The sequence below is a fragment of the Anomalospiza imberbis genome, chromosome 3 (genome assembly GCF_031753505.1).
Source record: "Anomalospiza imberbis isolate Cuckoo-Finch-1a 21T00152 chromosome 3, ASM3175350v1, whole genome shotgun sequence".
Lineage (NCBI taxonomy): Eukaryota > Metazoa > Chordata > Aves > Passeriformes > Viduidae > Anomalospiza > Anomalospiza imberbis.
In genome coordinates, this window is record NC_089683.1 from 70,758,706 (window position 1) to 70,771,294 (window position 12,589).

Here is a 12,589-nt window from a genome sequence, read left to right on the forward strand (position 1 = left end):
TGTTCAAGAGAAGGGAGAAAAACAAAATAACTGCCGAAAATTACTAGGAACAAAGCAGAAAAAAATACTTTTCTACATCTGGGCAAGATGCAGCTCTCAGCACTCCCACACTGTGAGAGATGAATGGCTAGAAAATACATGTTCCTGTTCAATTCCACCAAGCTGGAGGCAAAACCTGATGGACTTTTGGTCAGGCCCATATGGCAGCTGCGTGGGATTTTTGAGGAAGCTGCTCCTGGATTCCTGCAGGAAAACTGTGAGTCCCTGTGGGTGGCTGGTGTGTGGGACTGTAACAGGACTTTTGGTTCATTGACAATCAAGGTGATTTTCATCAGTGGAAATCTGTCCTATATTACTGGCATCACCAGATCATCCATATAGCTTGATTTGTATCAAATAGGCCTAAATTTCTTACAGCAGGTACACTCATATCCTGAAGTATAACTCACAGATAGAGTGGGTTTTATCACTGATGGTTAATATACATTGATTCCTGTTTTATCATGTGCTAAATATTATATCTAAACTTACTAAGAGCTGGAATTAAATAATCTCCACATATTTTTGAAGATATGCCAAATTCTCCTCCCTAGCATACATATGCCCTTCTGCCTCTGTCAAATGTGCCAGCAAAGCTTTCTGCAAAATACATATTTTAATTCCTGTCAGTGATATATAAAGAGGACTGAAAAGTTATCAACTTCATACTGCAGCAATTTGGACTTTAATCCATTTAATTCATCTTCAGAGGTAACTGCCTTGAAATTCCATTAGAAGTGCTGCATTCGAATGGGCCTGATTATGATATTCTACTTTGAATTTCATGAGGTGAGGAGTTCCCCTAAACACTGTCCTTCTTATTAATCAGAATTCATGACCAGAGTCCACAGTGAAAATGGAAGCTACTGGGTGCTTTTACAGTAGCAGCACTGAGGGACTGGAAAGTAACCACATGCAAGGAGTAACCCTGATTATAAGTTACATGTTCTTGATATTATTCTGCCTTCCGTTCTTGAATAAAAATTGGATTGAATCTTACAGTGAGTTACCTGGTGAGGTCACTGGGAGTTTCACCACTTACTCTGAGGAGTTATAGAAGCAGAACTGCTATTAGAACAAAAATCAGATATGAGCAAAACTGTATTCTGGGCAAATTTTGATCAGTCTGTTCAAATTTCAGACTGAACAAAGGACTGAGAGATGGTAAAAAACCAGTCTGAATTCTCTGCAGGAAGCTACTGTAATAATTATCCAGGCATTTGAGTGCTACATGTCTTTCTTGAGTAATAGCTTTATCTCCAAGGGAATTTAATTACTTATATACTAATATAAAGAGCACATTTATATCAGTGCATATATACAGGGAGATAAGTGAATTCATGCTAACTGTGGAGGCTCTGCTGACTGCACTTTATCAAAAACAAGACAATGTTCTTTCATTCTTAAGGAGCTTTCAAAAACTCAGAGCTGCCTGGCTTTCAAGTAAGCACAGTTTTTGCAGAAGACTCTGCTGTAGCCCAGTGGTTTCTTCCATAGTGAATTCCAACTCCACCTGATTTTTCTTCTAGAAACTAACAGCTTAACCTGCTATTGAACCTCAAACACAATGCTTTTCTGAGGTCCTAAATTCAGATCAAGATAGTTGGAGCATCTGTTCTCTGTCAACCAATAACTAGATACTAGTGGGGACCTGACATGGACTTGAGCATGCTCACAGTGTTTAGAGTAATGCACATATATCCACAGAAGTCCCCACATAATTTACTCAGTGATCTCCTGGAAAGAAGAAGAGATGCCTCCTCACCTCTCAGCAGCAAACTCATCAAAAGCTGAGTCTCCTTTAAAAAAAAAAATACAGGTTTGGCTAGGCCCATGTGGGCACTGAGGTACTCAGTGTAACTCCATGCGAAAATACATTACATGCAAAAATTCTACTTTCTATTTTCTCTCTGATACTTGCCTCATCCTCTTTGCACTGAGAAAGGATTTGCAACCCACCATTCCTCACTTGTTTCAGTCAGCTACAGAAGACAGACTCATGCCTTTTTCAGTCACAAATAAAATATTACCCTTACTGAGAGTTGTGCTAGGGAATTTGAGGTGATTGTGGAAAAGGCATTTCAAGCTCTTACCTCCTCACTTCTGTACTTTTCATGACTGAATGACAAGGCTTACAGGGTTCACACTTGTTTGGGTTTTTTCAGTTGAGGAAGCTTGGGGTCAGAAGTAGTGATACTGAACAAAATGTATACATAATACTTCCAGAAGAGCCAACATACAACTTTTGTAAAACTTAAGGGTGCTTGACCTCGTGCCAAAATTCATGCTTTGAGTAGGGCTCACAAAATTTCCAGGCTGGGTACCCCTGGATTATGTCCAGATAGAGAAGATCCATGTGTTTGGGACCAGGCAGCTAACATGGGAAATTGGGTACCTGATTTCTCCAACAGATGGTGGGCAGCTCTGCCTAGAGGCAAGCCAGCTCTGCACTGCTGTAAGCACCTTGTTTCCTGTTGCCTTTGATCTTATGCCGCAGTGGCTGTCAGCAAAGCTCAGTGAAGACTACAAAGTGAACCTACTCTTTCATTGGCCAAATTCCTGCTTCTGCAGGATGCCCTCCAGGTCTGCAGTGGCATCTCATGGTTTATAATTAACAAAGATTAACTAGGCTGTGGACTAAAGGGTGGCAGTGGTGCTCCAGCCAAGCAGAGAGAGCTGCCTACTACGTAAGTGAATGTGCTGTACTGAGTATAATGTGCTAGGAAAGCAACAACATAAATAATCCTATATATGAGCCTTGTTGCTGGGAAATTGCTGGGGAATACGTGTTGAGCTAACTTAGACTTTTATGTTGAACCGGGAGTCTTTTTGGAACTCTGGCTCTTACACTGAGCTACAAATCCTACTGTTTACGGTTGTCAGCCATCAGGAAAGAAGGACAAGATTTCTTTTACAAGATTTATAAAATTTAAATACAGGAGACAGTGAATAATGCATTCTGGTGACTTCATATTTATTTTTTACTGGTTCTTGTTCCAACTTCTCATGGGAGAAGCCTATAATTAAATAGGTGGATTAGTAATCTGCTTATTTTTTGAAAGCAAATGCCTAAATTGATTCAAGATGACTACAAAATGCACCTTACTTCATTTAGGGATAAGTGGGTGAAATGTAATGGTCTGTGATCTACGGAAGGACTGAGAAGATGATCCAATGGATGTTGTCATTCTTACGTTCCATCATTGTAAGTGAAACTACTCTTCGTCCATTGTGTGTACATACTGTCTCATTTCAGCCACTAAAGTAAGGAAGATTAGATAAATCTTTAATAACTTGTCTTTCTACTTTGTGATGCATTAAAACGCCTGCTCTGGCATTAGTTTAGTAACAACAAAATGGTCTTATTTTATTTTTGTATCATTTGAGGATAGGACACTGTGCAGAAGTCATGAGTCACCTCCAACCTTATAACTCACGAGTTTGCACAGGTGAGATAGTAGACGAAATAACCAGGGGGATATGATCAAAGATAAGCTAGAGGGACTCCCCAGTGAGTAAGGTAGCACAACTAAAAGCAGCTCATTTTGAGGCTGCTTAAAGCCTAAGAAAACATGGTGCCATTTGGGAAGTGAGCCAAGTGTTATGCAACTCCTCACACCTTTGGAACAAGATCTTGGCTATCTGCTCAAATATGCTGTTGTGCTAACTGAAAATACTGCAAGGAATACAAAAATTGGGCAAAAGCTGCCTTGGGCCAAAGCCAGAGTGTAATTGCTGTCCATGTGTACATAACACTCCGCACCCACAGAAGAAGGTACTGCTTTTGTGTCAAATGAGTAAGTCACATCCTGCTGTAATGGGGTGCATGCTGGTAGGTCCAAAGGAGAAGCAGACACACACCGAACCTAAACTCCCATTCATGTGAATTTGTCACCATCACCTTCACCAGTTCCAGTCAGGAGATGGAGAAACTGCTACCATAGCTAAGGAGCAAGAACCAGGTGGGTTAAGGTGCCCTGACTGCTCACACTGAACGCTGTCCTCTGTGCAGAGAGGCAGCCTGAGCAAAAGTGAACTCTTTCAAAGCTAAGTTCTCCATGCAGACGCCAACATAAATCCCTTGCCAAGGCTGCTTCAGTGGAGAAGCACACCCAAACCCACAGCCCTGGCTGAGCCACCAAAATACCGGCCTCTCTTGCTCACCAGCTGCTTCTGTTTTCTAAGGATGCATGAGCACTGCGTATGTCTGTCATGTATGGGTTTCATGGGAAAAAGACCGGTGGCCACCAAATCTTGCTTCTACAAGCAAGAAATCCTGGGTAAGACGTTCACACAGCCTGCCCTAGTGCTCAGTTGTACAAGCACTGCCTGACTACCAAAATCTTTGGATGCCACCAGCAGAATGGTGCTAATAGTTACACAGTACCTATTCAGAAATATATTTATGCAGCATTTGAGCTTATTTCCCAAAAAGGAAGTTTTAGTCACTGATGTCAATAAACTTTCAATAAACTAAGGCTTCTCTGACCCCTGTTGCATCCATTCATGGCCCTCTCATGGCCACAAAGATGTGTGAGAAGTCTGGAGGTCCATTCCTATCTGCTGTAGGTTTTATCTTGCCTGCTCTGTCAAAAGATGTGCTGCTTGTTTTTTAGGCAAGTTGCTTCATTCTGCAGTTTCTCAGCTGCTCCATCTGCAAAATGAGGATAATAAGAATCTCCCCTCTTAAAGAAGCCGACTGCTACTCACGGAAGTTTTTGCTGTGCTTTGGATCTTTGGTTTGTGCTTGCTAAAGAAGTGAAAAAGATTTATTATTAAAGTGATTACAGTGTTGATACGCTTGTCATGAATTCCCTGCAGGCATGCAAATATACTAAAGGCCAAATTTATTTCTCATTCATACTTATACAAGTTCCCTGCAATTCCAGCAATGCAGGCAGGGTTACTCCAGCTGAACATGTGGTTCATCTGGTTCCACGCCAACTCAATTTAGACGTTTATGTGCAATAACTGATAGCAGAGAGGTGATTTTTTAATAAGAAACTTGGAATATCACCAGCCACTCATTCCTGACAGAACAGTGCAGAGGAAATGTGTTATAGGGGAGGCTGCAATAGCATTTCCTTGGTGCTGAAAGCCTGGGAATAAGCAGTTCCTAGGAGGGGCTAATTAAGTGGAGGATGTGTTTTCTTTGGTGTGGTAATTGTTCTGCGGTTCTTTGTCAAAGCTGATGTTACCTGTCTCTGGAAGATCTTAAGATGCAGAGCAAGAATGGAGATATTAACCTTCCCAGGGAAGAGAAGTCAGTCCTCAAAGCACACTGTGCTTTCATGTACAAATAGGGTGAAACCAGTCAATTGGCTGGTCTGAGAGGAATGGACAGAAATTGGTGAGAAAAACAACAGAAGGAAGAACAAGCACAAATCAGGCACCAAGCATACATTTCTCAAAATATGAAGGGTGTACAATGGTACCAGGCACAGAAAACACATGGTATGGTTACTGCCTGCCTGAGCAATGCATGTAGACACAGTTGTCTTTAAAAGTGCTGGTACAGCAGGCTCTGAGCATACTGATGATTCAATTTCCGAAATAATTTGAAATGGCAGTCACGCTTCTGAATGCACAAAGTCCTTATCTTCCTTTTAAAGCAAAGAAGTCACTGCACCCACAGGAAAATACAAGGAATGCTGGAGGGCTTTACAGCAATGCATATCAGTGAAAGGCTCCTCTTGGCTAACCATCCTAGAATGAAACATATTCCTAGTGGTTTTGCCAAAGATCCTTGAAATGCTTTGATGGTGGATGATAGGGGAGAAAATAATCATAACTATGAAGCAGATGAAAGTTTTTGGTCTCTTGCTCTTAGCATTGTCTATGTCTTTGCAATGGACTTGGACTACCAGGGGAAGGCAATTTTTTGCCAGAGGTACAGCAGCCAGGCCCAGGGAAGTTAGCAGTCCACAGTGTGCCAGCTGTCTCACTTTATTTTTGCCTATAACTACATTTTTATATGGCTTTAACACCAGGTGGCAAAACTAGTCAATGTTAATCTGAAAGGAAATGTTGTCAATTGGTTCAGAAAAAGCAGCTCTTAAATGGAGCCAGTCTATTTCATTAAAGAGAAGGAAAGAAACTCCAGGCCCTATCACACACCATCAAGGCAATTTAGATTTTTGCCACTGATGATAAAGGAAAAAGGAATCTGAAGTAAAGAAGGGAAAGTCCAACTAGGTCAACAAAGTCCCTGCTGGGCAGCAATAGAGCATCTGAGAGCTGGTATGCAGAGCAGACATGGAAATGCTTGAAAGGATTCAATTTCATCGCTCAGTGAAAGATTGCTCTGCTTCTGTTTCTATATAAGGTAGGTAATAAACTGTATTTGAACTGGTAAAAGAGGAATGAGATGACCCATATTTCAAAGCTGGAACCTGGTAGGTTATTATTATTTATGATTCATAAAGCTTGTGCAGTGCACCAAAAGAAAGGAAGGCAAGCTCTTAGCCCAGAGGAGCCTCCAATGCAAACCTTGAGAGAAACACTCTACTGTGCATGGGGTCAACTCCAAGGGCTTTTTAAAATTCTAATTATAGTGTAATGAAGATCAGGCCTGCTCTTTCCATCAGAAAGCGGGGATCCCTTTTCCTATTGCTGCAGTAGGTGGATTTTATGTTTTGGGAATGCAACAGCTGAATATTCTGTGAACTGAAATAAGAACTTTCAGGTACCCCTTACTTTCCACTCATACTTGCTGCTTTTAGTTCCTTTTCTCCTCTTGCACATTCCTGCATTTTCTCACTTTCTGCTCCACAGAGCTTTTGCTACCATTTTTTCTTTCCCTTTATTAATTTCTCAGTTTTTCAGTATTAGTTTTTTCTCTTTCATGGGCTTTCTCTGGAGTCTCACATTCACATTTTATGTCTTACCATTCAGTCATTCCCTTTTTTCAGCTGTTCTTTCTGTTTGCCTCACTCTGCTCATCCCTTTTCTGCCTCTCCTCCTTCCATTCCCCCTGGCCAACCTTTTTCTTTCACCAGCACCATTTTCTCAACCAACTACATACCCCAGTGGTATCCTCCAAACCAGCAGCTTTCCCTTTCCTCTTCCTTCAGGAACAGAGCTCAGTATCCATCCTTCCGAAAGGCTCCTCTTCCTGACCCGCACCCTGCCTTCACATCATCCCTCCATCTCTAGGACATGGCTTACAGGTTTCTACCCAAGAAAACAGCTCCTCACCCTCAGATTTCTCCAGGGAACCCTTCTGAGCACATCAGTGTCCTTTTCAAGGTCCCCGGCCATGATCCCTGAAAGTCTTCAAAGGTCCCAGTGGTCCCTAAAGGTCTGCCAGCCCCCATTGCTCTTTGGCTCTTATGTCCCTCCTGGCCCTAAGACTCCAACTCCACGGCTACCATGCAGCTGGATTGCCAAACAGAGGTGAGGACAGATGGATGGAACACGGGGCTACGTTCCGCACACTGGGAGAACAAATCTGCCGAGCATCTTCCTTCCCTCTTGCCAAGGGTCCTGCATGACAGATACTTGCCCACGGGTGTGGGGGTTGTTCCCGCGCCCCGAGGGGAGGTCCGGAGAGGCGCTCTGCCTCTGGAGTATGGGCGAGGAAAGACCCGGGGCTGAGCAGGGCGGTGGACAGGGGAAGGCGCCGGCGATGCCCGGCGGCGGGGGAGCTGCGCGCCCCGTGGGTTCCCACCGCCCGCGCACGAGTCGCGCAGTCCCCCGCCGCCGGGCATCGCCCCAGCACCGCACTCGGTCACCCCGGAGCATCCCCGGTCGCGGTACCCGGTCTCCCCGGGATACCGTCGTCCCGCTCGCAGCGACGTCGTTTACCTTCCACTTTGGTGAGGGTGAGGACGGGGCTGTTGCAGGCGCTGAGCGGGGCCACCCTGGCCGAATGCTTCTTCATGGCGAGCCCGTCGCCGGAGGCAGCTCCCCGCCGCCCCGCGCCTACATCCTGGCGCCGCCGGAGCCCTCTTCGGCGGCGCTCCCCGGTTCGGCTCCCGGCCCGCCGCCCTCTGCCGCAGCACCGGGCGGCGGGGGCTGGGGCTCGCCCGCCCGCCCGCTGCCGCTCGGGGCTGCTGCAAACCCGACGTCACCGGCACGGCCCCCCCCGCCCGCCCCCAGGGCTCCCGGGGCCGCCCCCCGGGTCGAGGCGGGGGAGGCGCCCGGACGCCGGGCGAGAGGCGCTGCGGAGCCCCCGGACGGCGCCGGCCCCGCGGTCCGGCTCCGGCGGAGGTCGCAGGGAGCCGGGACCGTAATGCGGCTGCGGACACCGCTCCCGCTCCCGCCCCCGCCGTGCGCCAGGGATCCCCGGAGCGAGCCGGGCTCCCGGCCCCGGCCGTGGCTGCTGGCGCTGGGCTCCTGCACCGCACGGGAAGGGCTCCTGGCTCATCACGCTCTGCTTAGTTCTCTTTGCACTGTCTGAGGGAAAAGGAGAATTTACACTCTCCGAATCAATTCATTATTTACTCAGTGTTATCCCTCCTTTGTTTTCCTTCAAGTCCAGCCACTATTCTGGGTCAGTTTTCATCCGTGCCTTTAGTAATTTCTTGCCATCCTCGCCACAGCCTTTCTGTTCCTGCTGTATCCTTTTGGAGGTAGACCAAAACTCAATCCAGCAGCCAAGATGAGGTACTCCACGGATTTACCAATATTACTCCAAACACCTGCCGTCACATAATCTCCAGCTTTCTTAGCACAATTTAACAACTTCTTTTTGAGGCACAAAAAGAAGTATGCCCATATCCACACACGTTAAATAAAATGACATATGTCACAACTGGATGCTGCTTGTATGTAGCAACCTTTTATGGTGTTTTTGGTGTTTCCAGCAATAATTTTAAGATCCCTAATCATGACATACCAACAACGTGTGATAGAGCTACCCCTCTGCCAGAGCACAAAAATCTAACTGGCATTAATTAACGAGACTTAATGCAAGTGGATTCAGAAGAGAACACACCAAAATGAATAAGTATGAAAGACGTAAAACAGATTTATATCACTGTAAGCAGAGCACCATAATTCACAAGATGCTGAGCACAGTGACCTCAGCACCCTTTGCTCCTTGTGATTTTTTTCTGTGGATATGAAAATACTCTGCAGATTTACCAGGTTCCAAACTGAGATGCGTCAGCAGACAAGGTGCAAATACTCAACATTTCTTAAGATCTGGTCAAATTAAAATAAGTGTACTTTGCAAACAAGACTGGGCAGCCATCAATACTCCACAAACATTCCAAAGTATTCTTTAATTATATAAATAGTAGCTATTGAAAATCAGTCCTGACAGACTTTTCAGGAAACCGTGGGAAAACACCACCTTACTTCTGCTGGCTGGAAAGTTCTTTATATTTAAGAGGCGAGATTTCTCAAGGGGTCAGACCCACACTATTAGTTTGCATGGGTCTCATCAGTTGATCTGCAGTCTGATGAAGCTCCAGGGTGTTTTGCACTTCCTATGCCTCTTCTGTGCAACCTTTGGGATGAATCTCATACAAAAATCATTAGGCTACTTTCAAAGTGATTCTTCTGAAAAAAAAATCATGTATTTAGTGCTAAGACTACAAAATATCAGCTTCGTCAAATGATGGTTACTGGTTTTCAGGGTTATTTCCAAGACTTTTTAGTAGAATTGTCTAACCAATTCAGCTTCCTGGGATGTTACAGATCATAAGCATTTGAGAACCATGGGTCTGTCTTGTTTCATTGCACTATTAGTCTCAGAGTCCAATTGGTTTCTGGTTATTGAAAGAAGTTACATAGAGAGAGGCAGATTTCACCTCTGGTTCTGTCTGTTCATGGTTCTGTCCATGAAATATTTTGTGATGTTGCAGTGCCTGTTACCTAAGGATTTCAAAGCACATTATAAAATATTAACTTATTTTACACTGTCTTTGGGAAGAAACTTCAGGCTCACTGGTAGCTAAAATGCAGCCACCCAGTTTAAGAGACTCCCTTAGATTCAGGTGACAAGTAACACCAGAACGTGGAGAACTCTGTCTGGCCTCTGCTCTGAGCAGATCTTCAAGGATCACCTCAGCCTCTGCTACATAAAGGAGGAAAACTCTAAATCAGCATTTTACATCCAAATGTCATCAGTTTTTCCCAGAAGTAAATGGCTGCATAAGGATAATCAGACTTCTCTTCTGGTTGTACTTGTAATCAATGGGATGATCCTAAGAACTAAAAGTATATTTGTTAAAAAGTCTTTGTTGCTGAGCACTTATAGTCTTCTAAAAGACTTATGCTCTCTTATTTGTTAAAGGAAAGACACGGTAAGTACATTCTTTTGCTTGGAGGGTGATGCTGCTCATGTAGAAAATCACAGAGACAAAATGGGGCTTGTGATGACATGTCACTTTAACCGCATGTAATATTTCAGGGTTTGCAGAGTTGTTAACACACTTCAGGCTGACAATGTTTTATTTAAGCCCAGAACTCCAAACGTCAAAGACGTGTATGGCAGTAAGTCTCTCCTGTGGCTGGTTGGCCCCTCTGCAGCTGGCGCTGCAGGAGAGCTGAGGCATGTTGTCCTCCTTCTTCCTCTGATGATGCCTTGCACGGCCACACAAGCTTCCACTCCTCAGTGTTCAGTTTAGTCACCCATGGAAGATTTCAAAGCAATTGAGGACATTCAGTATCCAACTAAGACTGGTTTCAACCATGGGAGAGGACATCCAACCGCTTGGGAGCTCTGGGAAACCTTTTGCCCAATGTGTGTGTGAAGTACAGCTGATTCATATACAGCTCTGCTCAACTCCAACCCCAGAGCATTTTAACAGTCTCTGGTTTCTCTTGCTGCCTTTACAGGCACACACACACCAGAGATCCACACTAGGTCCCTGTCTTACGCTGTGCATAAAAATACCAGCCACATATCACAATAAAAAAAAAAATGTTGTGTTTATTTAATGAAGACTAGGGTGCCTGAGGACTGTGTTCCAGTGACTCTTCTGTGAAAGCTGCATTTGGCAGCAGGCTTGTTACTTTCTGTAGCTGCAGCATCCCCACCTTCCCAAGGTTTAACACATTTACTGCTGGATTACATTTAATTTCATTTACCATAAGCATCTTGCAGTATAAGCAATGCAAAATTTATTTACACAGGGTAAATTTTCAAGTCAAATTTATGGCTTTTAACTTTTAAAACACCACTCCTGTATTCAGGCGGCAATGGAAGAGAAACTGGTGGATGTCTGGGCTGTGGACAGCTTACAAATGTGGAGAGAAACTCTCAAAGCTTGGAAACTGGAGAAGGCAGATTTTCATTACAATTCAAGAGCAAGTATGTGAAAAAGGGAAGGTCAGATTAAAAATTCAAGATAAGGCAGTCAGAATTTGCCCAGGTTGAAGAATTTGTAGGCTTTGTAGTTTGATGGAACTATTTTTGTTCAAGTTGGTTACCCTTCTTCATTTTAGATTAAAAAGTTATCGTAACTGGGTTGGTTTTGTACATATAAACCTTTATACAAGTGTCAGCATCACACAGCTTTTAAACCTATGGTTCACTTTCCTGAAAGATTATTTACACCAGAAGGTAGATTCAAGACAAAACTAAATTCTCAGTTATGTGTGCTACAGCCTTTGATTTTCACCCTGTTAGCTAGTTTGTTTAACCAACATGAAATACAATGCCCTGTTGCTAACAGGCACAGTGGTATTTCCCCAGTTCAGACATTTTAATGTTTAGTGTACTCATTAATAGGACATTTATTAATTTATGTACTTGCCTTACCACTGAGAGCAATAATTGTTGTACTTAGCAACCTTAAAGGAAATGGAGTGTGGACTTTTACTCATGTAGACAATTTCCTAATAGGCTCCATCTCATACCAGAATGAATTCATGTGCTAGGAGTCAAACACATACATAATACCAACATTGGCCACAATATGCCGGGGAAAAAAAATATCCTTTCCTTTAGTATATTTGAAGTAACTTGGTGAATATTCTCCACAAAGAGTTATCAGTCGCTTTGTGAGGAGCTTGTTCTACTTGACTGCTGTGTTACTTTTGGTTGGCTACAATAACTAATAACTTTATTATCTGTTTCTATTTCAAAACTCAAAAAACACAGGTGTCAAAAGCACATTTCCAACACAAATATTAGTTGTTTTGGAGGTAATGGTTTCTGTCCTGCAATCATTCTGAAATCTGCATTGAGATGCTCTCTCTGGTGACCATCCACCATTATTCTGTTAGCAGCCTCCGACATTCACAACCTCCACTCAGAACAAATTCACATTTTTGTCAAATTTACATACAGTTTTTCTCTGCAATATTAACCTAGCTGTAAGGACAATGTCTTTCCAATTTTTCCTCTTCCAAATTAGTTCAGTTACTTTCAGTATTGTGTCTTGAATTCAGGGAACAAGGCTGTGAAAGGAAGGAGAAAGGAAGAGGAGGGATTCAAACCTCCCTGCCCAAAGGTGCTCAGTAGAGTGCACCACAGAGATTCTGCTGTAGAGTCACTGCTATCTATGCCTGAATGCCTTCTCTTCAAATCTGATCAGAATAGAGTGCTACAGATAACAGTCACATGTGAGGTGCCCACAAGGGCTGCAGACTGTCT

The 12,589-nt window shown here is 43.8% G+C and overlaps 1 protein-coding gene across 2 annotated transcripts in view; it reads right to left on the reverse strand.

Moving 5' to 3' along the window:
• The window catches only part of SLC35F3 (solute carrier family 35 member F3), a 161,599-nt gene that overhangs the window by 52,771 nt on the left and 96,239 nt on the right, over positions 1-12,589 (reverse strand). The window contains exon 1 of one of the 2 annotated variants that reach the window (XM_068185055.1): positions 7,846-8,114. The exons of the other annotated variant lie outside the window; for it this stretch is intronic. Coding sequence (XP_068041156.1) covers positions 7,846-7,921 — 76 coding nt within the window. The 5' untranslated portion in view covers positions 7,922-8,114. Of the gene's footprint in view, positions 1-7,845; positions 8,115-12,589 lie in introns of those variants that run through there. 2 annotated transcript variants of the gene reach the window in all.